General features: G+C 42.4%; 1 protein-coding gene across 1 annotated transcript; it reads right to left on the bottom strand.

The window, feature by feature from the left end:
* Window positions 1–9,160: 9,160 nt before the first annotated feature.
* Window positions 9,161–23,404, bottom strand: LOC147115472 (extracellular calcium-sensing receptor-like). The gene is made up of 6 exons (XM_085989427.1): window positions 23,190–23,404; window positions 21,197–21,488; window positions 14,527–15,345; window positions 14,114–14,341; window positions 10,548–10,671; window positions 9,161–10,240 (listed from the first exon to the last, which is right to left on the bottom strand). The coding sequence occupies exons 1-6, from the start codon at window positions 23,402–23,404 to the stop codon at window positions 9,327–9,329; spliced, it is 2,592 nt and encodes an 863-aa protein (XP_085845553.1). The 3' UTR covers window positions 9,161–9,326.
* Between the last annotated feature and the right edge of the window lie 1,232 nt (window positions 23,405–24,636).

The raw sequence follows: 24,636 nt of genomic DNA, 5'->3' as shown, positions 1-24,636 counted from the left end.
CGCCCTGGACCATGGGGAAGCCCGCTATTCTTCCAAATCCCATTGTATGCTCTTGCTGCTTGTCCAGGGTCATGGGGAAGGAGATGTACTGACGTCTCCTTCTGTAAAGGGCATTGTTCACCTGTCAGATGCAGCAATGTACCATGAACTGGGAGATGTTGGCAATGTCCCCAGTAGCGGATTGGAAGGAGCCGGTGGCATAGAAGTTTAGAGCCACCGTCACCTTCACTGCCACTGACAGAGACGTCCTGCTCCTCAGCTGTGGCTGCAGATCTCTGCGAAGCAGGTGGCAGATCTCAGTGACCACCTCCCTTCTGAATCACAGCCTCCGAACACACTGCTCCTCAGACATGTTCAGATATGAGATCTGCTGGCGGTATACCCTGGGTGGGTAAGGCCTCCTGTGCCGACACCTGTTGGCCCTTCTCCATCTGGCCATGACTGGCACTCTCTCACGGCGTCTCTGATCCCTTTGAATGCAATGCAGAAAGCCAACGTTTCCACCCATTGTAGCCCCCATTACAGTATATGTGGCGACTCAAGGCTATGGCACTGAAAGTGAAATCCAAGTGCAAAGCTCTGGCCTGAAGCCAGAAGTACCTGTGCGAGCGCTGAGTCAAAGCAGAAAGCTCTCTGCCTTTGTCTCTCACACAGGATTGGCACAAAATGGCTGTCACTTATAATGCAGGAGGAGTCCCCTTTAAATAGCGCCCCCTGCACCCCGCAGCGACTGGGAACCATTCCCCTCTACCAGTCGCTGGGGGCGCCAGGCGCAAAGAAGGGCGGCGCCACTGAAGTTCCGGTTTGGGGTGCACAAAGGGCGTTGCACAATGAAATGACATCAGGATCTGCGCGCGCAGCTGAACGCGCGCAAATACTTTGCGCCGACGCTAAATCTCTAGTGAAGTTGGGGAGAGGCGCAGATCGCGCTGCACCCGGCCGCTAGCCGCCTAGCGCCCAACATCTCCTCCTCCTAAGGCACTACCGGCTGGCGCAAGCAATTGAATTTCTAGGCCTATGTGTTTTAAAAGCAACTTTTTTTTCAAAGACGCAGAAAGCGGGAAAAAGAAATGAAAAGTTTGGAATCAAGATGGCGGCGACTCACCTTGGTTCAGAACGATAAGGCCCGCCCACACATGCACCGATTGGTCGACCGTCAGGTCACCGAAGCATAGGATTGGTCAATCATCCCGTCACTTGACTCTAGGAGGGCCTGCCCGCACGTGCCAGGAACCCACCCCTGCCACGCAGCGATTGGTCGACCGTCGGGTCGCTCGACCGTATGATTGGTCCACCTCGACGTCACTCAATGCTAATGAGCAGATAATGAGCGGAACTTTGAACGTTTTTTGGATACCGCGGGCACAATTTTTGTCTCACTGAAACGTAAATACGCTTAAGACCGTTCTGGAATCGTAAGCTTTCTTTTGATGTAGCACACGTGTAGGTACGCTCTATAACTTTCGAATGTATAGCGGACAGACAGACAGACAGATGGAATGACAGACAGAAGAACCGCTTTATATACATAGATTCTGGTATTTTGCGATTTTAGTTTGTTGGCAAAAACGTAATGCTCCATATTAAATATTTTTTTCATTCAATTATGATGTATTTATGTATTTTAACTGGGAAATTTATAGATATTGATATTCTAAAGCAGATGTTTTTTCTGAAAAGCTTGTTTGTTAAAATTGGTAATAAAGATTTTTTAACATGTTACCGACGGACATTGTTTTGTAGTCTTGTGTAAACTATTTTATTATCGATCATTTTCTTTAATACAGGTGTAATTCATTTTTCTAGTAAAGAACACTCCTTTGATTACAGCTCGTTTCCTAAAAAATCTCTTATCTGGATAGACAGCATCCATTGCATGCATTAACGGCTTAAGTGGTGCACTTTGGGATTTGTTTATGTGGCATTAATAATGAACTCACTTCCGCAGCCTTCCTTTTAATTCAAAACATTGTATGTTCCAGCCCTACTCCAACACTTAAGAAGGTAGTACTCCAGACATTTAGAATATAATCTAGGCTGAAGATAAATTTCAATACCGAAAGTCTGCTCCACAGTTGGATGTGGTGTCCTTCATCTGAGAAGTAGCGCCTGGGCATTGCAAGAACTGTCTAGTAGATCAGTGGGATGTTAAGATACCATGGCATTATTTGAAGAACAGCAAATAATTCCACTGCTTTCTAGACTGACACTCTGCCTCATGAAACTCCACGAAAAACAGATTGACCACCAAACTATATCAATAACCTTCATGTACATAATATTCGAGGTACATTTACCCACATGCCCACAGTAGCTACTCAAATTGGCCCAGAAATTCGGGACCCCACGGGTGAGTACCCACTGGGTACGGACGCGTAGGCCCAACGGGAGTGCCGGTTTCGTGCATGCACTGCGCATGCGCAGGAAACTGGAACTTCCGTTCCCTTAAAGGAAGGGGTTCACAGGTCGAACACGTGCGGAGAGGCAGCGTGTATGCCTAGAACTTCCGTTTTTTTCCAGGTTTCTCCGGGAGGGTAAGCCTCCAGCAGCTATGCTTATAAAAAGGAGTTGCAAGGCCTGCTTTTAACAAGGTAGGTGGTGAATTAAGTAAAATTAAAACATTTTTCCCACAGGTTTATTATTTTTAAATACTTTAAAGAAAGGTACGTTTATTTATAGCCCCGTTAGAAACAGTAATTAATGTTTTCAAAAATTTAAATTATTGTTTAAAATAGTTATTTTATGTAATTTATAGTTATTTTAAAAATGTGATTTAAAAAAAAATGTTTTTGAAGTTTTAGTTATATTTTGGGGCTGAATTGTATTCATAGATTTGACAGGTCTTCCTGTCAAATCTATGAATACAAACTCCCTGCTACCATTGGCTCTCCATGGCCCACGTGATCCCAGGGGACACTTCGAACTAACTGCGCCCCTGGGATACGCAAGCACTGCGCGCCGGCAGTTGGAGCAGACCCAGGATCGGAATCCCACTCGGGCCCACAGCACAATGGCCAGTGCGCCAGTTAAGTGTAGGTTGGAGGCTTGCACCAGCGGGAAGTCCCCGACCCGAATTTCTGGGCCAATAAAATTAAAGTGCTTTGGAATGTTTGTGAGAGATTGAACGGTCGTATATGGATCCTAGGTCTTTCTGGGGTTTTTTCTATTTCGTTCTCTTCCTATGAAAAAGACTTGTATTTTTACCGCGCATTTCACAACCTCTGGACATCCCAGAGCGCTTTACAGCTTTTGTAATATAGTCACTGTTGTAACGTAGGAATCGCGGAGCTGATTTGGACACATCAAGCTCTCACTAACAGCAATGTGATAATGACCACATTGTCTGATTTTATTTGTTGGTTGAGGGATAAATACTGGCCAGGACACCGGTAGAACTCCCCTGCTCTTCTTCGAATACTGCAATGGAATCTTTTAAATCTAACTGAGAGGGCAAATGGACGCATCATTTTAATGTTAATCCGAAAGATGGTTCCCCCGACAGGACAGTGCTCTCCTATTACTGCACTGAAGTGTTAGCCTAGGTTATGTGCCCTGGAGTTGAGCTTAAACCCAGAAACTCAGAGGCGAGTGTGCTACAACTGAGCCACATGTAACATTGTGCAGCCTTTATACATTAATTGAATGATACAGCACAGCAAGAGGCCATTCGGACCATTGTGCCTGTGCCAGCTCTTTGGTAGAGCTATCCAATTATTATCACTCTCATGCTTTGTCCCCACAACCCTGTTACTTTGTTTCTCTTCAAGTATTTATCCAATTGCCATTTAACATTACTATTGAATCTGCTTTCATCAGCCTTTCAGGCAGTGCATTCCAGATCATAACACTTAGTGGTACAAAGGAAAATTCTCCTCACATTGCTTCTCTTTTTGCCAATCTCCTTAAATCAATGTCATCCAGTTACTGACTCTTCTGCCACTGGAAACAGTTTTTTCTTCTTTATTCTATCAAAACCCTTCATGGTATTGAACAACTCTATCAAATTTCCTCTTAACCTGTTCTGCTCTTAGGAGTACAACCCCAGTTTCTCCATTGGCTTCACATACCAAACAGATTATCTGGTCATTATCGCATTGCTGCTTGTGGGACCTTGCTGTGCACAAATTGGCTGTTGCATTTCCAACATTGTATATCATTGGCTGTAAAGCACTTTTGGACGTACTGAGGTCATGAAAGACGCTATATAAATGCAAGTCCTTTTTTTCATAACTGATGTCCCTAATCCCTGGTACCATTCGTGTAAGTCTCTTCTGCACTCTCTCTAAATGCCTTGACATCCTTCCTCAAGTGTCGTGCCCAGAATTGAATACAGTATTGCAACTGAGACCTAACCGTTGTTTTATTGATGTTTAGTATAGCTTCCTTGCTTCTGTACTCTATGGTTCTGTTGATAAAGTCAAGGATTCCCTACACCTTGTTAAAAGCCATCTCAACTTGCGTGCCACTTTTAAAGATTTGTGTACATCTGCACCTAGATCTCTCTGTTCTGGCACACTCTTTAAACTTGTACAATGTAGTATAAAATGCCTCTCCTCATTCTTCCTAACAAAATGTATCACTTCACAATTCTCTGCATTAAATTCCATCTGCCACATGCCCGCCCATTTCACCAGCATGTCCATGTCTTCACAGAATCACAGAGATCCCCACAGTGCAGATAGAGGCCATTTCGGCCCATCAAGCCTGCACCGACACATATCCCACCCTATCCCCGTAACCCCACGTATTTAATCCCCTAACACTAAGGGTAAATTTATCATAGCCAAATCAACCTAACCTGCACATCTTTGGACTGTGGGAGGAAACCGGAGCACCCGGAGGAAACCCACGCAGACACAGGGAGAATGTGCAAACTCCACACAGACAGTCGCCCGAGGCCAGATTTGAACCTGGGTCCCTGGCGCTGTGAGGCAACAGTGCTAACCACTATGCCTGAAGTCTGTTACTCTCCTTCTCACTGTGCACTATACTTCAAAATGTTTTGTCTTCAGAAAATTTTGAAATTGTGCCCTGTACACCCACGTCCAAGTCATTAATATATCAAGTGAATTCTTGGTCCTAGATCCGACCCCTGGGGAACACCACTGTATACAATCCTCCAGTCCAAAAAACAACCGTTCACCACTACTCTCTGTTTCCCGTCACTTAGCCAATTTCGTATCCATGCTGTCACTGTCCCTTTTGTTCCATGTGCTTGAACTTTGCTGGCATGCCTAATATGTGGCACTTTATCAAACGTCTTTTGGAATCCATGTACACTACGTCAACTACATTACCCTCATCAACCTTCTTTGTTACCTCATCAAAAAACTCAATCAGGTTTGTTAAACACGATTTGCCTTTAAAAAATCTGTGCTGGCTTTCCTTAATTAATCCACACCTATCCAAGTGACTGCTAATGTTATCCCTGATTACTGTTTCTAAATACTTCCCCAGTACCGAGGTTAAACTGAATGGCCTGTAGATGCTGGGTTTATCTTTACACCCTGGTCGGGGTGGCTTTTCTACTTTGAGTACTGCCAAACTTTTAAGTACCTCCTGTTTATCTATTTTATCTAATATCGCTACTACCTCCTTCTCTGCAGCTACTTGGCAGCATCCTCTTCTCTTGAGAAGACAGATGCAAAGTACTGATTTAGTACCTCAGCCATGCCCTCTGTCTTCACAAAATTATCTCCTTTTTGGTCCCTTCTCAACCTCTCCCATCCTTTCATTACCCTTTTACTATTTATATGTTTTAAAAATACAATTTGATTCGCTTATATGTTAGCTGCTAATCTATTCTCATACTTTTTCTCTCTTTGCCCCTCTTATTCTCCATTTTACTTCTCCTCTGCACTTTCTACATTCTTGGTTCTCTACTGTATTATGAATCTTGCACTTGTCTTAAGTTCATTTTTGGTGTCATTGTAATCTCTATATCTTTAGTAATTCAATGAGCTCTAACTTTGGAGGTCCTTCCTTTCCCCCTTGTGGGAATGTGTCTAGTCTTTATCCGAACCATATCCTCATTGAAGGCCGCCTATTGTTCAATTACTGTTTGCTACCATTTTCTGATTCCAATCCATCTGGGCCAGATCCATTTACAACTCGCTGAATAAGCCCTCCCCCCAGTTAAGCAGTTGTATGCATGCTTACTGCTTTCCAACTTCCATAATTATTCAAAACTTGATATTATGCTCACTGAGTGTGAGTAGCAGAGAGTGCCATGAGAGTTTGGGTAAGTGGGAGAGTTCTTTATTGGTTATTTCTCTTTAAATCATTTGGAGTGGTGCAAAGTGTTAGTGGCAATGGCCAGTAGTTTCTTGATAAGATTACTTAAGCAGTTTAAGTAAAGGGGAAAAGCTAAATATTTGGGATTCTGTTGGTTTAAGAAGAGTAAAACAAGGTAACACTGCAGTAGGAGTTAATTGGCAGACAGTGAAAACCAGTTCTCTAACCAATCAGCAGGGGTGACTCATTTGGCTACAAACAAACAGTATAAAAAGACCGGTGCTAGTGTGAGCAGCACTGAGTGCGAGTAGCAGAGAGTGCCATGAGAGTTTGGGTAAGTGAGAGAGTTTGGGTAAGTGGGGTGTTAGGTGCTGTTTCTGTTTTGTTTCTGGCCTTGTTTTTTCTGCCAGTCTAAGGATTAGCAGACATCACGGAGGTGGAGCAGAGAGGCGAGGCCCAGTCGAGGCAGCCGGGAACAGCAGCGGCTGTTGAGTCGAGTCGGAGCAGCGAGGCGAGGCAGCCTCAACAGGCTCCACAGGCAACATTCCAAGGGGAGGTCAGAATTCAAAAGTGACATCACAGCCAAACTGGTAGGTGATTGGCTGGTTGGTGAGTACTTTTCCTTCCATTTTAAACCTTTATAAGTTGGCAAGTTCAATTAAATAGAGGTGTGATATTCATCATCTAGAATCGGGGCAGAGGGTATTTAAAAATAATAATAATAAATTTAATTAATTACATAGAATGGGAGAGCAGGTGATGTGTTACTGCTGCAATATGTGGGAGCTGGTGGACACCATTGATTTTCACAGTGATCACATTTTCAGTAAGTGCTGGCTGCTCGAGGAACTCCGGCTCCGTGTTGATGAGCTGGAGTCCGAGCTTCAAACACTGTGACATATCAGGGAGGGGGAGAGTTACCTGGACTCTGTGTTCCAGGAAGTAGTCACACCAATTAGATTAACCAATTCAGATATAGTCCGTGTCCAGGGACAGGAGGGTGTGCCTATGAGTGAGGCAGGTACGGGGATCCAGGAGGTAGCGTTGAAGGAGCCGTAGCCCTTGCTCTTGTCCAACAGGTTCGAGGTTCTTACTCCCTGTGAGGGCGGGAACGGGGACTGCAGGGAGGATGAGCAACCTGGCCACAGCGCCGTGGAATGAGTGGCCATTCAAGTGGGGGGAGTAAAAAGAAATGTTGTAGTGGTAGGGGATAGTATCATTAGCGGGATAGATAGGGTTCTTTGCAGCCGAGAGTGAGAGTCCCGAAGGTTGTGTTGCCTGCCCGGTGCCTGGGTTAAGGACATCTCCTCTGGGCTGGAGAGAAACTTGGAGTGGGAGGGGGAGGATCCAGTTATCGTGGTCCATGTTGGCACCAACGACATAGATAGGACAAGGAAAGAGGTTCTGCTGAGGGAGTATGAGCAGCTAGGGGCCAAATTAAGAAGCAGAACCATAAGGGTAATAATCTCTGGATTACTACCTGAGCCACGAGCAAATTTGGCTAGGGTAAATGAAATCAGAGAGTTAAATGCGTGGCTCAAAGACTGGTGTGGGAGAAATGGGTTTTGCTTCTTGGGACACTGGCACCAGTACTGGGATGGGAGAGAGCTGTTCCGTTGGGACGGACTTCACTTGGCCAGTGCTGGGACTAGAATCCTGGCGAATCGAATAATTAGGGCTGTAGAGAGGACTTTAAACTAATTAGTGGGGGGGAGGTTTCAAGAGAGCGAAAAATAAAAATGTCAGCGGAGAAAGCAATTGAAGAAGGTAGCAGTGGGTGAATTAAAAACCAGAGCGTGTCAGGAAGGGACAGAATATATAAAGATAAAGGTAAAGTAGTAAAAGGGGTAAAAGCAGGAATAAATTGTCACAAAACATATTTAAAAGTTCTTTATCTGAATGCACGCAGCATTCGTAACAAAATAGACGAGTTGATGGTACAAATAACTACACATGGGTATGATCTGGTGGCCATTACAGAAACATGGCTGCAAGGTGACCATGACTGGGAACTAAACATCCAGGGGTATTTGACTATTAGGAAGGACAGACAGGAAGGAAAGGGAGGTGGGGTGGCTATGTTAATAAAGGATGGATTCACTGCAATAGTGAGAAATGATATTGGGTCAAAGGATCAGGATACTAAAACAGTTTGGGTGGAGATAAGGAATAATAAGGGGAAAAAGTCACTGGTGGGCATAGTCTATATGCCTCCTAACAATTGCAACTCTATTGGTCGGAGTATAAATCAGGAAATAGTTGGGGCTTGTAATAAGGTAACAGCTATAATCATGGGAGATTTTAACTTTCATACTGACTGGACAAATCAAATTGGGCAGGGCAGCCTTGAGGAAGAGTTCATAGAGTGCATTAGGGACAGGTTCCTTGAGCAGTACGTTACTGAACCAACCAGGGGGCAGGCAATCTTAGATCTGGTCCTGTGTAATGAGACAGGATTAATAAAAAATGTACTGGTAAAGGATCCCCTTGGAATGAGTGACCATAACATGGTTGAATTCCAAATTCAGTTGGAGGGTGAGAGAGTTGGATCTCAAACCAGTGTACTAAGCTTAAATAAAGGAGACCATGAAGGTATGAGAGCAGAGTTGACTAAAGTGGACTGGGAAAAGAGATTAAGGTGTAAGACTTAACATGAGCAGTGGTGTACATTCAAGGACATCTTTCAAGAAAAATATATTCCACTGAGGGAAAAGGGGCATAAAAGAAAATACAGCCATCCGTGGCTAAGTAAAGTAATTAAGGATAGTACCTGACTGATAACAAGATCAGGCTACTTTACTCTCCTACTTTGATTGTCTCCCAACTCTAATCTATTCTACTCCCCACCCATTCCTGCTCTGCCCCTATCCCAAGCGCATTCCCACTGTGAAAAAAGAAATGAGGTGTTTTTAACATCTGCTAACGGAATTTTATTATATGCAGCCAGAATTATATGACTCCATTATACTTTGGTTCAAAACGAAATATCCACATTTTACAAGGACTCTACATTTTATTCAAATGTTACAATTGGTGTAAGTAAAATAATTTTGCAGCATTTACTTTACAATTACAAAGCATTAGAGGAATAATTAAAGGTCTCTGGAAACCATTTTATCCATGATGTGCTTCTTTGTATTTTGTTCCTTTTTCAGCAGGATAATATAACATTTGGGAGCAAAAATACAGACAACCAGTCCAAAGCTGGATGCTAAAATTGCAAAGACTTCCACAGCTACGGTATATTTGCCAGGGGAGCTTATATAAGCTGGAATGAAAGTTATCCATACAGCGCAGAAGATTATCATGCTAAAAGTGATGTGTTTAGCTTCATTGAAATTGTTTGGAAGCTGGCGAGCTAGAAAAGCAACCACAAAACACACACAAGACAGAAATCCAATGTAACTGAGTACACAGTAAAAGGCAATTGCCGATCCTACATTGCATTCAAAAACAATTATTTCGTTAAAATAATCACCGTTCTTTAGAGGATAAGGAGGTGATGTTCTTAGCCAAACCGTGCATATTAAGCACTGCACCAGTGTAAGAACACAAACAGATAGGCGTTGTTGCATAGGTCCAAACCACCTCATCATGTTATTGCTAGGAAGGGTTGCATTAAATGCCATCACCACAACAACTGTTTTAGTCAAAACGCACGAAATACAAAGGACAAAAGTGATACCAAATGCTGTGTGGCGTAATATACAAGACCAGACGGAAGGTTCTCCAATAAATGTTACTGAACACAGCAAACACAAGATCAATGCAAAAAGAAGTAGAAAGCTTAACTCAGAGTTGTTAGCTTTAACAATAGGTGTATCTCTGTAAACATAAAACAAAGCAAGCACACCGATCGTTATGGAGGCTCCAAGCAATGCCAGTACCATCAAAAGAATCCCCATCACATCGCCAAAAGAAAGAAATTCAATTTTCTTCAGTATGCATTCATCTCGTTGCCAATTGGACCGGTATTCCCATGGACATTTAATGCAATTTGGTGAATCTAAAAGAAAGCAAATACAAATTCATAACAAATTTAATTGAGGTAAAAGTAAATCACAGTAAATATGATTATATTAAATAATTGAGTGTTTATAAGCATGATTTCCTCTGGTTCCTCTTTGTAAGTAGCACAGTAAACATAGCAAGGACATGTTCAATGTTTGCATTTCAAGGAAAACTGCAAAGATTTCTTAAATTACTTACACTGGTTTTCTTTTATTGTTTAAGATTGAGAGAAAACCATCTTTCACGATTACCATAACACCAGCACAAAAGTGCAGCATACTATCCCCCTTGTTCGTTCTTACCAGTGGTGTTGCTAATTTCACCATCGGCGCATTGTATGCAGTCAAAGCAGCAAAGGGGTTGTCCTTTTCTTGTTGCTTTCCTCGTCCCATTTGGACAGCTTTCGGAGCAAACTGCTCTTGGAGCCTTGATATAAAGAAGAGAATCACATATTTCAAATTTGTGTTTATTATGCATTATGTGATGTTGCAAATTTAACTCAATTTCTTAAGAAAGGTGAGAGAGAGAAACCAGGAAAGAATTGATCGGTTAATTTAACATCTGTTGTGGGCAAGTTACTGGAATCAATAATTAAGGAAAGAATGACTGAACACTTAGAGAAATTTGAGCTGATTAGAGAGAGCCAACGTGGATATTTAAAGGTTAGATCATCTCTAACGAATCTAACTAATTTTTAGAGGAAGTAATTAAAATAGCAGTCAGGGGAATATCTATAGATCTAGTTTAGTGAGACTTCCAGAAGGCATTGGTTATTGTTTCATTGAACTGACTGCTAGCTAAAATTGAAGCTCATGGAATTGTAGGCAAATTACTGAACTGGCTAAGACATTGGTGAGGTGGTAGAACACAGAGAGTAGGGGTAATGGGTATGTACTTGAATTTAAAGTAAGTGACTAATCGTTTCCAAGAAGGATCTGTGCAGGTGTCTCAATTATTCAGTATATTGATTAATGACTTGGATAAATTAATAGAGAGCCATATATCCAAGTTTGCTGATGAAAGAGAGATTGGTGGCATAGTGATTGTTTATGATGGGAACATACAATGACAAAGAGACATAGATAGATTAAGTGAGTAGGGAAAACGATGGCACATGGATTTAAGCACAGGTACGTGTGAGGTGATCCATTTTGGCCCAGAAAAGGACAGCTTCTAACTTTATTTAAATGAGGAAATGCTAGGAACAGTGAGTGTCCAAAGAAATTTAGGGGATCTTGTACACACATCATTAAAATATTGTAGTCAGGTACAACAAATAATCACAGAAAATGCTGGAAACACTCAGCAGGCCAGGCAGCATCCGTGGAGAGAGAACTGTTTATGGAAATGGAGCCAAGGCATGCAGATGGATTTCCGATACAGATCAGCCATGCTCTCATTGAATGGCGGAACAGGCTTCTCCTATGGATATTGCCTGGCCTGCTGAGTGTTTCCAGCATTTTCTGTTGTTATTTCAAATCCAATCCGGCCAATTACCGCCCCAGCAGTCTACTCTCAATCATCAACAAAGTGATGGAAGGTGTCGAAAAATTGCTAACAAGCGGCACTTACTCACAAATAACCTGCACACTGATGCGCAGTTTGGGATCCACCAGGAGCACTCCGCTCAACACATTATTACAGCCTTGGTCCAAACATGGATAAAGGAGCTGAATTCCAGAGGAGAGGTGAGAGTGACTGCCCCTGAGATCAAGGCAGCATTTGATCGAGTGTGGCATCAAGGAGCCCTAGTAAAACTAAAGTCAATGGGAAAAGGGGGGAATACTCTCCACTGGCTGTGATCAAAACTAGCACAAAGGAAGATGGATGTGGTGGTTGGATGTCAATCATCACAGCCCCAGGACATCACTGCAGGAGTTCCTCAGGCCAGTGTCCTAGGCCCAACAATCTTCAGTTGCTTCATCAATGATAGTCCCTCCAACATAAGGCCAGAAATGGGGATGTTCGCTGATGACTGCACAGTGTTCAGTGCCATTTGCAACTCCTCAGATAATAAAGCAGTCCATGCCCGCATGCAGAAAGACCTAAATGACATTCAGGCTTGGGATGATAAGTGGCAGTTAACATTCGTGCCACACAAGTGCCAGGCAATAACTATCTCCAACAAGTGAGTGTTTAAACAATACCCCTTGTCGTTCAATGGCATTACCATTACTGAATGCCCCACCATCAATATCCTGCGGGTCACCAATGTCCAAAAACTTAAATGGACCAGCCATATAAATACTGTGGTAACAAGAGCAGGTAAGAGGCTAGGTATTCTGTGATGCGTGTCTCATTTCCTGACTCCCCAAAGCCTTTACACCATCTATAAGGCACAAGGAAGGTGTGTGATGGAAGAGCATCCATTTGCCTGGATGAGTGCAGCTCCAACAACACTCAAGAAGCTTGACACTATCCAGGACAAAGCAGCCCACTTGATTGGCATCCCATCCGCCACTTTATTCATTCAATCTCTCCACCACTGACGTACCATGGCTGCAGTGTGTATCATCTACAACATGCACTGCAGCAACTCGCCAAGGCTTCTTCGGCAGCACCTCCCAAACCCGCGACCTCTACCACCTAGAAGGACAAGGGCAGCAGACGCATGGGAACAGCACCAACTCCAAGTTGCTCTCGAAGTCACACACCATCCTGACCTGGAAGTATATTGCCAATCATTCATTGGCGCTGGGTCAAAATCCTGGAACTCCATCCATAACAGCACTCTGGGAGTACCTTCACCACACCGGCCGAAGCTGTTCAAGAAGGTGGCTCAGCACCACCTTCTCAAGGGCAATTAGGCATGGGCAATAAATGCTGGCCTTGCCAGCGACGCCCAAATCCAATGAATGAATTTAAAAAATGAAACTGTTCCCATTTGTGGAAGGGCCAAGAATCCAGATGACACAAATATAAAGTAATTGGCAGAAGATCCAAAGGCGACATGAGGAAAATCTTTTTTATGGACCTGTTATGATCTGGAATGAATTGGCTGAGAGGCAGGTGGAGGCAGATTCAATCATAGCTTTCAAAAGGGAATTGGATAAGTACCTGAAGGAAAAGAAATGCAGGGCTAGGGGGAAAGAGCGGGGGGAGGTCGGCGGTGGGACTAGCAGAAGTGCTGTAGCAGAGAGCTGGCATGGGCTTGATGGGTCGAATGGCTTTACTGTGTGCAGTAACCATTCTATGATTCTATGATTGTAATAAACCTTCAAGTAATTTCTCTAAACAAAGTCTATTTAAGGGGCTGAACCAGGCTTCTTTCCAGCAGGTTTTCCGACTATTTCAACTTTCCAAACAGATGTTGACTGGGAAATTCTTGACTGACTGCTGTGGCATCTCTGAACTACTATTTGTTTGCAATCAGCAGAGTGGAAGTCATACTTGCTGGCCAATTGACTTACTGAATTACAGCAAAGTGTTATCAGTTCAAACAGGATATTGCTCAGAATCACGATTGACATCATTTTGAAAAAAATCTTAGAATGTCCGTATAATTCACAAAACTAACATTTCGAAGCACAGGTCGACAATAACCTGAACATCTAAGGCTAGGAACTCGCTCGAAACTGATAGTGTTATTGATAATAACATGGACCAATGTGACATGTACCCCTATCATTGTGCACTTCCTGAAACATGACCAATCCAATAGCTTCCTCTAATTTTTGACAAAGGCGTTATCCTCTTTAAAGTAAATTGATCAACCCCTCCGGTAAAACAGGTTAAACATTAATGTTTATTGTTTCACTGGCAACTTCAACGCAATTGAATTCAGGAAGTGGTACGGCTGCAATTTTAGATTCGGGTAACTCACTTATCTAGAGCATTTGGCACATTGTTGTGTTCTAAGTGTCCCTACCGTGATCTGACCGCCACTCCATACAATTGCTTCGTCCTTTATCACAAATTCTTGTTCTGAGGGAGCTGATCCATCATAGACTCCAACATTTATAATATCCACTCCACCGAGGGCATTGGGCTGCCAGTTTACGATGTCATATGTGGCCACTGGATCTCCATTTCCATCAAAATATATATTTTCACCGATCTTGGTAGTAAAATTTATTGTTTTCATATAATGCAGAAGCTAATAAATGGAATAAAGATTGGAGATGTAAACAAATCTTAGTTTAAGTAGAAACTTTGAACATGTACTATAACCTTCTACTCCTATACCATCGCCAGTGTGTGAATTGAAACCAGTTAACGGTATATAGTTTATAAATATGCATATTTTAAATTAAGAAACAGTTAACAAAATTTACCCCTTACCTGCCATGGCTGAAAATTTGAGATATTTGCACAGCTTTTTTGTGGAAATGGTCCTTCACCATTTTTACAGGCGAGCATGTTATGAAGAGCGTGGGCTATTGCATAAGTAGCTTTATATACATTATAAGTAACCCTGTACTGAGAAATAGCAGTAATTTCATTGTGTGCTGTCTGCAAACTCTCTCTTCCGGTACATTCCTTCAACACATCTGTTTTGTTTTCTGTACTCATCAGTGTACAGCTGAAGATTGCTTCCCAAATCTCCTTCATTAAAAGATTGCCTGGATACATTGAAGGATGGACAGTCATTAGAAATTCTCTCAGTCCTGGTATATCTACCTGACGAATTGCAATTCCGATTATGCCAGAGACAAATCGTCTCCTTTCGTCCAGAGGTAGAGATTGCGTGGTTACCCAAGCCTCGCTTCCTATCCATTGTACACCTGTCACATTCTGTCGTGCAATCTCATTCAATAAAATGGTCATTTCCGCAGGCGCAACAAATGCCACAATAACTTTAGTTGAAGATTTCTTTACAACATCTACGATTTTTAGTAACTTGTCTCTGTGGTATGTTCTGTGAATAGACTCAGAGAAAGCAATGCAAACGCCTAATTGTTCAACAGCTTCGGTGAAAGCTTGCATTCCAAAGTTACCGTAATCATCGTCGTTTTTAATGGTCCCAATCCACATCCAACCAAAGCGCTTTACGAGATGGGCTAATGCTCTTGCCTGAAAATAGTCACTCGGTATTGTTCTGAAAAACGATGGATATTCCTTTCTGTTACTCAGGCATGCACAGGTGGAAAAGTAGCTGACCTATGAAAAATTGAAATTGAAGCATATTAACATGTCTTATGTCGACTCTGATAATTCCTTTTCAATGCAATACTCTTGGTACACCATGTATTCTTCATTCAAATCCACAGACTCCTGGAAACAGTCAGCCGGCCAGGCTACATCTGTGAAAAAATGTTAAAGTTACAGAAAACCCTACCAAAGTGTGGAAAAATGTAATTTGTTTTGCTTTTCTGCACAGATTCTGCAAGAGACTGCTGAGTGTTTCCAGCATTTTCGGATTTTGATACAGATTTCCATGCCTTGGAGCGAATTTAGAGGAGTTTTACTAGAATGATACCAGTGACAGGGGATTTCAGTATAGATATGCTGGGATTATTCTGCTTAGAGTAGAGGAATTAATTTGATATATGCTCAAATGGGAAATCATTGCAGGGCTATGGTAAAGAGCAAGTGAGTGGGGCTAATTGGATAATTCTTTCAAAAAGCCGGCACAGTTATGATGGGCCAAATGGGCTCCTTCTCTGCTGAATGATTCAAGCATCTTCAGCATTTTGAAATGCTCTTCATTGCTAATCTTAATGTAATATTTGCAGTGTAAGTTAAATTAAGGTGAAACATAAGGATCGCGTCAACTTTCATTCAAAGAAATATGTTTACTACTGAATAAATCTCCTCGGCAACTTTAATTGGAATATTTCCTAATGTGAAACGGCAATGTAATAGAACCAGATTATATTAATAATATAGCCAATGTGAGAAAGGTAATTAAAGGCAAAAATATATCACCTGCAAATCAGCTGAGTCTTATATAAGGGAGAAGACCCAGAATATGATGCTGAGCAAAGGACCAAGTTAGTTGTCCTGGGAGTGTACCACACCCACCCCCCCCCCCCGCCAAACAGTGAGAGAGAGGTAGAAGAACAAATATGTAGTCAAATTTCTGAGAAGTGCAAAAACTATAGGGCATAAATAGTAGGGGATTTCAACTACCCCATATATTAACTGGGATAAAATGAGTGTCAAGAGTATAGAGGGTGCGGAATTCCAAAAATGCATCCAGGAGAACTTTTTTAGCCAGTATGTAGCAAGCCCAACAAGGGAGGGGGCGGCTCTGGACTTAGTTTTAGGGAATCAAGCTGGGCAGGTAGAAGGCGTATCAGTGGGGGAGCATTTTGGTGCTAGTGATCATAATTCTGTTAGATTTAAGGTAGTTATGGAAAAGGACAAGGATAGGCCAGGAATAAAAAATTTAAATTGGGGGAAAGCAAATTTTGCTAAGCTCAGAGGGCATTTAGCCATAGTGGACTGGAAAGCCCTACTTGAAGGTAAATCAGAGTCAGAGCAGTGGAAGTCATTCAAGGAAGATATCCAGAGGGTATAAACCAAATAGGTGCCTTTAAAGAAAAAAGGTGGGAGTAACAAATCTAGAGCCCCCTGGAAATTTAAGGGCATACAGGGTAGAATAAAGAAAAAAAGGGAGGTGTAATGATAGATACCGAGGGATAAATATTCTAGATTCTATAGAGGAGTACCAAAAGTGCAGGGGTGCAATTAAAAAGGATATTAGGAAAGCAAAGAGAGAGCATGGAAAATTCTTGGCAAGGAAAATCAAGGAAAATCCAAAGTGTTTTATAAATATATTAAGAATAAGAGGATAATCAGGTATGGATTGGAGGGTAGCTAACGTTACCCCACTATTCAAAAAGGGGGGTAGGGAAAAAGCAGGTAATTACAGACCTGTAAGCCTTACATCAGTTGTGGGCAAAATGCTGGAGTCCATCATTAAGGATGAAATAGCGGAGCACTTAGCAAATGGGGACAGGATAGGACAGAGTCAACATGGATTTACAAAGGGTAAATCGTGCTTGACTAATCTATTGGAATTTTTTGAGGGAGTAACTGGTAGAATAGATGGGGGAGAGCCAGTAGATGTGGTGTACCTGGACTTCCAAAAGGCCTTCGATAAGGTCCCACATAAAAGATTAGCATGGAAAATTGAGGCTCATGGGATAAAGGGGAAAGTTTTGGCGTGGATAGGGAACTGGCTGTCAGATAGAAAACAGAGAGTTGGAATAAACGGCTCATTTTCTGAATGGCAGGCAGTAACAAGTGGGGTACCACAGGGATCTGTCCTGGGCCCCCAGCTGTTCACAATTTACATTAATGACCTGGATCAGGGAGTCGGATGCAGCATTTCCAAATTTGCAGACGACACTAAACTAGGAGGTGGGGTGGGCTCAGAGGAAGAGACCAGGAAGCTCCAGAGCGATTTGGACAGACTGGGCGATTGGGCGGATAAATGGCAGATGCACTATAATGTGGACAAGTGCGAAGTTATCCACCTTGGGTGCAGGAACGGGAGGGCAAATTATTATTTAAATGGCAATAGATTGGGAGAGGGGGAAGTACAGAGAGACCTGGGTGTTCTTGTACACCAGTCACTGAAGGCGAGCATGCAGGTGCAACAGGCGGTCAAGAAGGCAAACGGTATGCTGGCCTTCATAGCAAAAGGGTTAGAATACAGGAACAGGGATACCTTGCTGCAGCTGTACAGGGCACTGGTGAGACCACACCTCGAGTACTGTGTACAGTTTTGGTCGCCTCATCTGAGGAAGGATGTTCTTGCCATGGAGGGGGTGCAGCGGCGATTCACCAGGCTGATACCAGGAATGGCGGGAATGACCTATGAGGAGAGACTATATAGTTTAGGGATGTACACACTGGAGTTTAGAAGATTGAGAGGGGACCTCATAGAAGTGTATAAAATTCTGACAGGTCTAGACAGGCTGGATGCAGAAGGAATGTTTCCCTTGGCGGGTGAGAACAGAACTAGAGGACATAATTTAAGGATAAGGGCTAAACCATTTAGGACAGAGATGAGGGGGAATTTCTTCACTCAGAGAGTGGTGAACCTGTGGAACTCATTGCCACAGAGGGCAGTGTACGCCAGCTCATTAAATATATTTAAGAGGGAATTAGATATATTTCTACGGGCAAAAGGGGTTAAGGGTTACGGAGAGAAGGCGGGGACGGGATACTGAATTAAAGGATCAGCCATGATCTCATTAAATGGCGGAGCAGGCACGAAGGGCCGAATGGCCTACTCCTGCTCCTATCTTCTATGTATCTATGTATCTATGTATAACTAAAGAATGGGTAAGGCCTATTAGAGATCATGAGGGCAATCTGTGTGTGGAGGTGGGAGACGTCGGTAGGGTTCTTAATGAATACTTTGCATCTGTTTTCCCAAAGGATAGGGGCAAAGCAGACATTGCTATCAGGGGGCAAGGGTATGAAATATTAGATGAAATAAACATAGTGAGGGAGGAAGTATTAAGGGGATAAGCAGCTTTAAAAGTGGATAAATCCCCAGACCCGGATGAAATGTATCCCAGGCTGTTAAGCGAAGCAAAAGAGGAAATAGCAGAGGCCCTGACCATCATTTTTCAATCCTCTCTGGCTTCAGGTGTGGTGCCGGAGGACTGCTAAAGTTTGTACCCTTGTTTAAAAAGGGGGAAAAGGATAGACTGAGTAATTACAGGCCAGTCAGCCTAACCTCAGTGGTGCAAAAATTATTGGGAAGAATTCTGAAGGACAGGATAAATCTTCATTTAGAAAGACACGGATTACTCAAGGATAGTCAGCACGGATTTGTTAAGGGAAGGTCATGTCTGAAAAACTTGATTGAATTTTCTGAGGAGATAACAAGGAGGGTAGATGAGGGTAGTGCATTTGATGTAGTTTATAGGACTTTAGCAAGGCTTTTGATAAGGTTCCACATGGCAGACTGGCCACAAAGTTAAAAACCAATGGGATCCAGGGCAAAGTGACAAGTTGGATTCAAAATTGGCTCGGAGACAGGAAGCAGAGGGTAATGGTTGATGGGTGTTTTTGTGACTGGGAAGCTGTTTCCAGTGGGGCTGCACAGGGCTCAGTACTAGGTCCCTTGCTTTTTGTGGTATATCTCAATGATCTAGACTTGAATATAGGGGGTATGATTAAGAAGTTTGCAGATGATACTAAAATCGGCTGTGTGGTTGATACTGAAGAAGGAAGCTGTAGACTACAGGAAGATATCAATAAATTGTTCAGATGGGCAGAACAAATGGAATTCAATTTGATGAAGTGTGAGGTAATGCATTTGGGGAGGGCTACCAAGGAAAGGGAAATAAACATTAAATGGTAGGACACTGAATAGTGTAGAGGAACAAAGGGGCCTTGGAGTGCATGTCCACAGATCCCTGAAGGTAGCAGGCCAGCTAGATAAGATGGTTAAGAAGGCTTACGGAATGCTTGCCTTTATTAGCCGTGGCATAGAATACAAGAGCAGGAGGGTTATGCTTCAACTGTACAAAACATTAGTTAGGCCTCAGCTGGAGTATTCCTTGCAGATCTGGTCACCACATTACAGGAAATATGTTATTGCACTAGAGAGGGTACAGAGGAGATTTACATGGATGTTGCCGGGAGTAGAGAATCTTAGCTATGAGGAAAGACTGGATAGGCTGGATCTGTTTTCCTTGGAACAGAGGAGGCTGAGGGGAGACCTTATTGAGGTGTATAAAATTATTAGGGGCATAGATAAAGTGGATAGAAATGACCTATTTACATTAGCAGAGTGTTAAAAAAATCAGGGGGCACATACTTAAAGTAATTGGTGGAATGTTTAGAGGGGATTTGGGGGAAATGTCTTCACCCAGTGGGTTTTGGGGGTCTGGAACTCACTGCCTGAAAGGGTGGTAGAGGCAGGAACCCTAACCACATTTAAAAAGTACTTAGATGTGCACTTGGGATGCTCTAACCTGCAGGGCTACGGACCAAGAGCTGGGAAGTAGGATTAGGCTGGATAGCTCTTTGTTGGCTGGCGCGGACATGATGGGCTGAAATGGCCTCCTTCTGTGCTGTACCTTTCTATGATCCTATGATTCTATGAAATCAATATGTGAACAGTTAACTCTTCAGATCTTTTTGGCACGACATTTTATTTTCAATATTCTTATAGTTATAAAAAATAAATCGGAATAACATTGCTAATGCGGGTTGTTTAAAATATTTTTGAATGCATTAACCATTTATTAAGATAGGATTACATAGAATTTTACAGCACAGAAGCAGGCAATTCGGGGCAACAGGTCTATGCCAGTGTTTATCCTCCACACGAGTCTCCTTGTACCATCTTTCATCTTGTCCTAACAACATATAATCTATTCCTTTCTCTGTCGTGTACCATTATAGTTGACGTTAAATGCATCTATGTTATTTGCCTCAACCATTCCATGTGGTAGTGAGTTCCACGTTCTTACCACCATCTGAGTAAATAAGTTTCTAATGAATTCCTCATTTGATTCATTAGTGGCTATCTTATTTTTATGGCACTTAGTTTTGGTCACTTCCACAAGTGGAAAGATCGTCTACCCTAGAAGAAGCTCTTCATACTCTTAAAGACCTCTAGCACTTCATCTTTCAGCCTTCTCTGTTCTAGAAAAACGAGGCCCAGCCTGTTCAGCCTTTCCTGATAACATTATAAAGCAATGTCTAAATCATAGCACTATTGCGAGCAGTTCAAATATCTTTTTACGTATTTTCATTACATTTAGTCATAATTTAGTCAGAAAGCGAGAAACATTACTTAACGAATTACAAAAAGTTTAGTTTTCTATAAACAATACTGTTCCCCACTGCATATATTACTAATATTAGTTAACGTTTAAACATATTTGTATCAAGGGATAGTCTCCATGAACTTAATGTGGAATTGTGAACATTAGAGTCTAATGGCCTGACAATGAATGGAAATAATCCATTGCTTTTGACAGTAATTGTTATTATTGTGCGCTTAGCTATAACCATTGACCAACAAATATCTTACCATAGGAATCCTGAATGGACCGATTAAGGTAGCCATTGCCCTAGACTGTGACGATCCAGTATCGCCGACAATGGCAGAGATTGTAGAGGACCTTTTGCAAGCAAAATTAGAAGATGTCTCTTCTCCTTTGTTTAAAAGCTCAAAGGTTGCTTTCAGAGTTAAAGGCGCCATGGTACAGGTATCATAAATCCGGTAGCCCAGTGTGATATTGGGAAGCAGCCTTGGGTTCTTGTTGATTTCTTCAATGGCAAAAATCATCGTCAGCACAAAACGAAAAGCTCTGAACAAAAAGCTGTGGAAAATATATTTGAGCGTCGATAAAATAAATAGAGATATATTGTTTTTAAATTGCACATATATGATAATAGCATCATCAATTAATTTTCAAATACCAACAGTAAGTATCCGAAATGGTCGTCTTCAATGAACAAATTACATTGCATTCAAGAGCTTTTCAGAAGATCAAAAGATAGAATCTTCCTCCGTCTCATTGTATAGAAGTTAAGATTCAAAGCACTGTCTCCCGCTCCAATGCATTCCTATTCAGGATTTAAAGAGTGGGTAATTCCTTACTCTTCCCATCCCAACTTTTTGTTCCTGCTACAATTCAGGAGTATTTAGAAATAAAGTTTATCATCTCTTAATTAATATTTCCCCATTTAATTCGTGGTCACCCCCATTGCTTCCCTTGGATTTCCCTTTTGTTAACAAAAAAAACCTTCTTCAGGGCAACTATGGTAGAAAACGAATGCATTATTTTTACCAATTCCTTGCTTTTCGGAAAGAAATAAAGCAGTTACATCTCTCCCGACGTATAATACCGGAAAAAAGGTACAGCTGTCTCAGTGTGATATGAACGTGTTCAGCTTTATGACCTGTTGAGTATTTTAGAATCCAGCATCCGCAGTGTTTTGCTTTTCTAATAGTGCAATTTCCTAATATGATGGACGGGTCGGAAGGAATACTTCTGATACAATAAACGCAAGTAGCATAGCGGCAAATCACACACACACATGTAAAACGATTGCCGTGGGGAAAACCCGTGAGAGCATTGCCAAATAGTCGATATATATATATAGCACTCAACTGTCATTTTTATTGCACAGTTGCTGTATTGGCAGCGTACAGATATGGTAAAGACGGAGCAGTGGCTATTTGAGAGCGTTATCCGATTAAACAATTAGATGCAGTGTTGTGTGGTTCAATGATGGGATTAGACAGCACTGCCGTTTAGAAACAGCAGCTTGAAAAACTTCCTGGAAATGTAATTATAATCGACATTAAAAAACGTTAAAAGCGTCCTTTACAATCAATTATTAATGAGTAATATCAACCGCAATCATCTTATAATACTTTCAACTCGAAGTATGAATTTAGCACAAAGACCAAATTCCCCAAGTATTGGGACAGTAAGAATCCTGAAAGCCCGGAGCAAGATGCTTCGTTTGGAAATACACATTATGGCCTACGATAGTGAAGCTTGTGAACGATATGTTAACGAAAAATCATCCAACATTAGTTCATGTACATCTGGATTTAAGAAGAAATAGGTATTCTAATAATTTCTAACATGAGCAAGTGTGAGGCCTACTTTTTCTATCGTGACTGAATCCCTAAACAATCATGCTTACAATTTGTTCAAAACGTGCTTTCGCATGCTTAGTGAACCTAATACACTGTGATTCTATGTTTCAGTTCAGTCTCAATAATGGCTGGTCCGCCTAATTACTATTAAACCGCTTTGTATTTTACAGCGGGTTCACTAGTTTCCCGAGCAGTGCAATATATATCTCATAACTGAAAACACAGAATAACAGCGTGAATGGTTATATCACTGCAAAACACACTTATTCTACTGTTTATCTAATGACAGACGAATGTTGGAAAACACGTTAAGCAGTACATGTTATTAGATTACACCAAATGCTCTTTACTTCTAAACATTAATTTGCAAAATTTGAAATGGTAGAGTACATTACAAGCTTTCACTGACTTTCTGCATTTTACCGCTTCTGGTTGTATTTGAAAGGAAAGATCCTGGCGATCAACATTCGAGTGCACACTGAAAACTCCGCCAATAGCAATGTCTCCTTCCTTAGAGAAGCCGAGCAAGTCATCAATCCCCCGAAGCTTGCAGGTTGGTTCATTCTTCAACAGCACAGAAGCAAAAAGGGATAACGGTAAGACGCATAACAAAATGTAATACATCATGAACATTCAAATTAAATCTGATTGTCATAGAGTGGCCAACCCTGTTTATATATTGCTGCATGTCGTGACAATCTGACAACTAGTTATAAATAAATTGATGACACAACACTCAAACAAACTGACAACTCCCAAAAGAAAAGTAATGACTTCAATTTGCCTGGGGCGCAGAGACAGTGTGAAGAAACCAATTATAATAATACCGTTATCTAGCCTTAAAGAGAAATTTAAATGTTTGTCGTTGTCCTCAATTGTAATTTAAAAGACAAAGGCCTAGAAATTCAGTTGCGTGCACCAGCCGTTAGTGCCTTAGGAGGAGTAGATCTCAAGCGCTAGGCGCTTAGCGCCCGGGCGCAGCGCGATCTGCGCCTCGCCCCAACTTCAGTAGACATTTAGCGCCGGCGCAAAGTCTTTGCGCGCGCCCTGCTGCGCGCGCAGATTATGACGTCATTTCCTCGTGCAACACCCTTTGTGCGCCCCAAACCGGAACTTCAGTCACGCCGGCCCATTGTGCACCGGGCGGCCCTAACGACTGTGGAGTGGAACAGTGCACAGCCGAAGCGGGCCACGGGGAGCACAAATGAAAGGGCACTTACCCTGCACTATAAAGGGCAGGCATTTTGCAGCAATCACTCTGGTGCAACAGGTTTTTTGAAAAAAACCAAGGAAGGGAGCTTACTGCTTTGGGCCAACACTAGGACAGGTATTTTTGGCTTCAGGCCAGAGCTTTGCAATTCGCCTTCACTGATATCTCATTGTTTGCCAGCATATTATGGGGGCTGCATGGGGTGCCAATGCTGAGTTTCAGGATTATGTCAGAAGGGCTCGCAGATGCTGTGTTAGAGGGGCAGCCCTGGCTAGATGCAGAGGGGACAACAGGCGTTGGCAATGTGGGCCTTACCCACTCAGGCAATACCGCCAGCAGGTGTCATATCTCAACATGACTGGCGCGCAATGTGTTAGGAGGCTGCGATTCAGAAGGGAGGTGGTTGCAGAGATCTGCCATCTGCTTCACAGAGACCTGCGTCCACAGCTGAGTTGCAGGACGTCTCTGTCGGTGGAAGTGAAGGTGACGGTGGCTCTGAACTTCTATGCCACCGGCTCCTTCCAATCAGCTGCTGGGGACATTGCTAACATATCCCAGTTCGCCGTCCATTGCTGCATCCACCAGGTCACCAATGCCCTTTTCAGAGGGAGACGCCAATTCATCTCTTTCCCCATGACCCTGGAGA

The sequence above is a fragment of the Somniosus microcephalus genome, chromosome 6 (assembly GCF_052327205.1).
Source record: "Somniosus microcephalus isolate GS21.2 chromosome 6, FLI_Smic_1.0, whole genome shotgun sequence".
Classification (NCBI taxonomy): Eukaryota; Metazoa; Chordata; class Chondrichthyes; order Squaliformes; family Somniosidae; genus Somniosus; species Somniosus microcephalus.
This window is presented reverse-complemented; position numbering and strand designations above follow the sequence as displayed.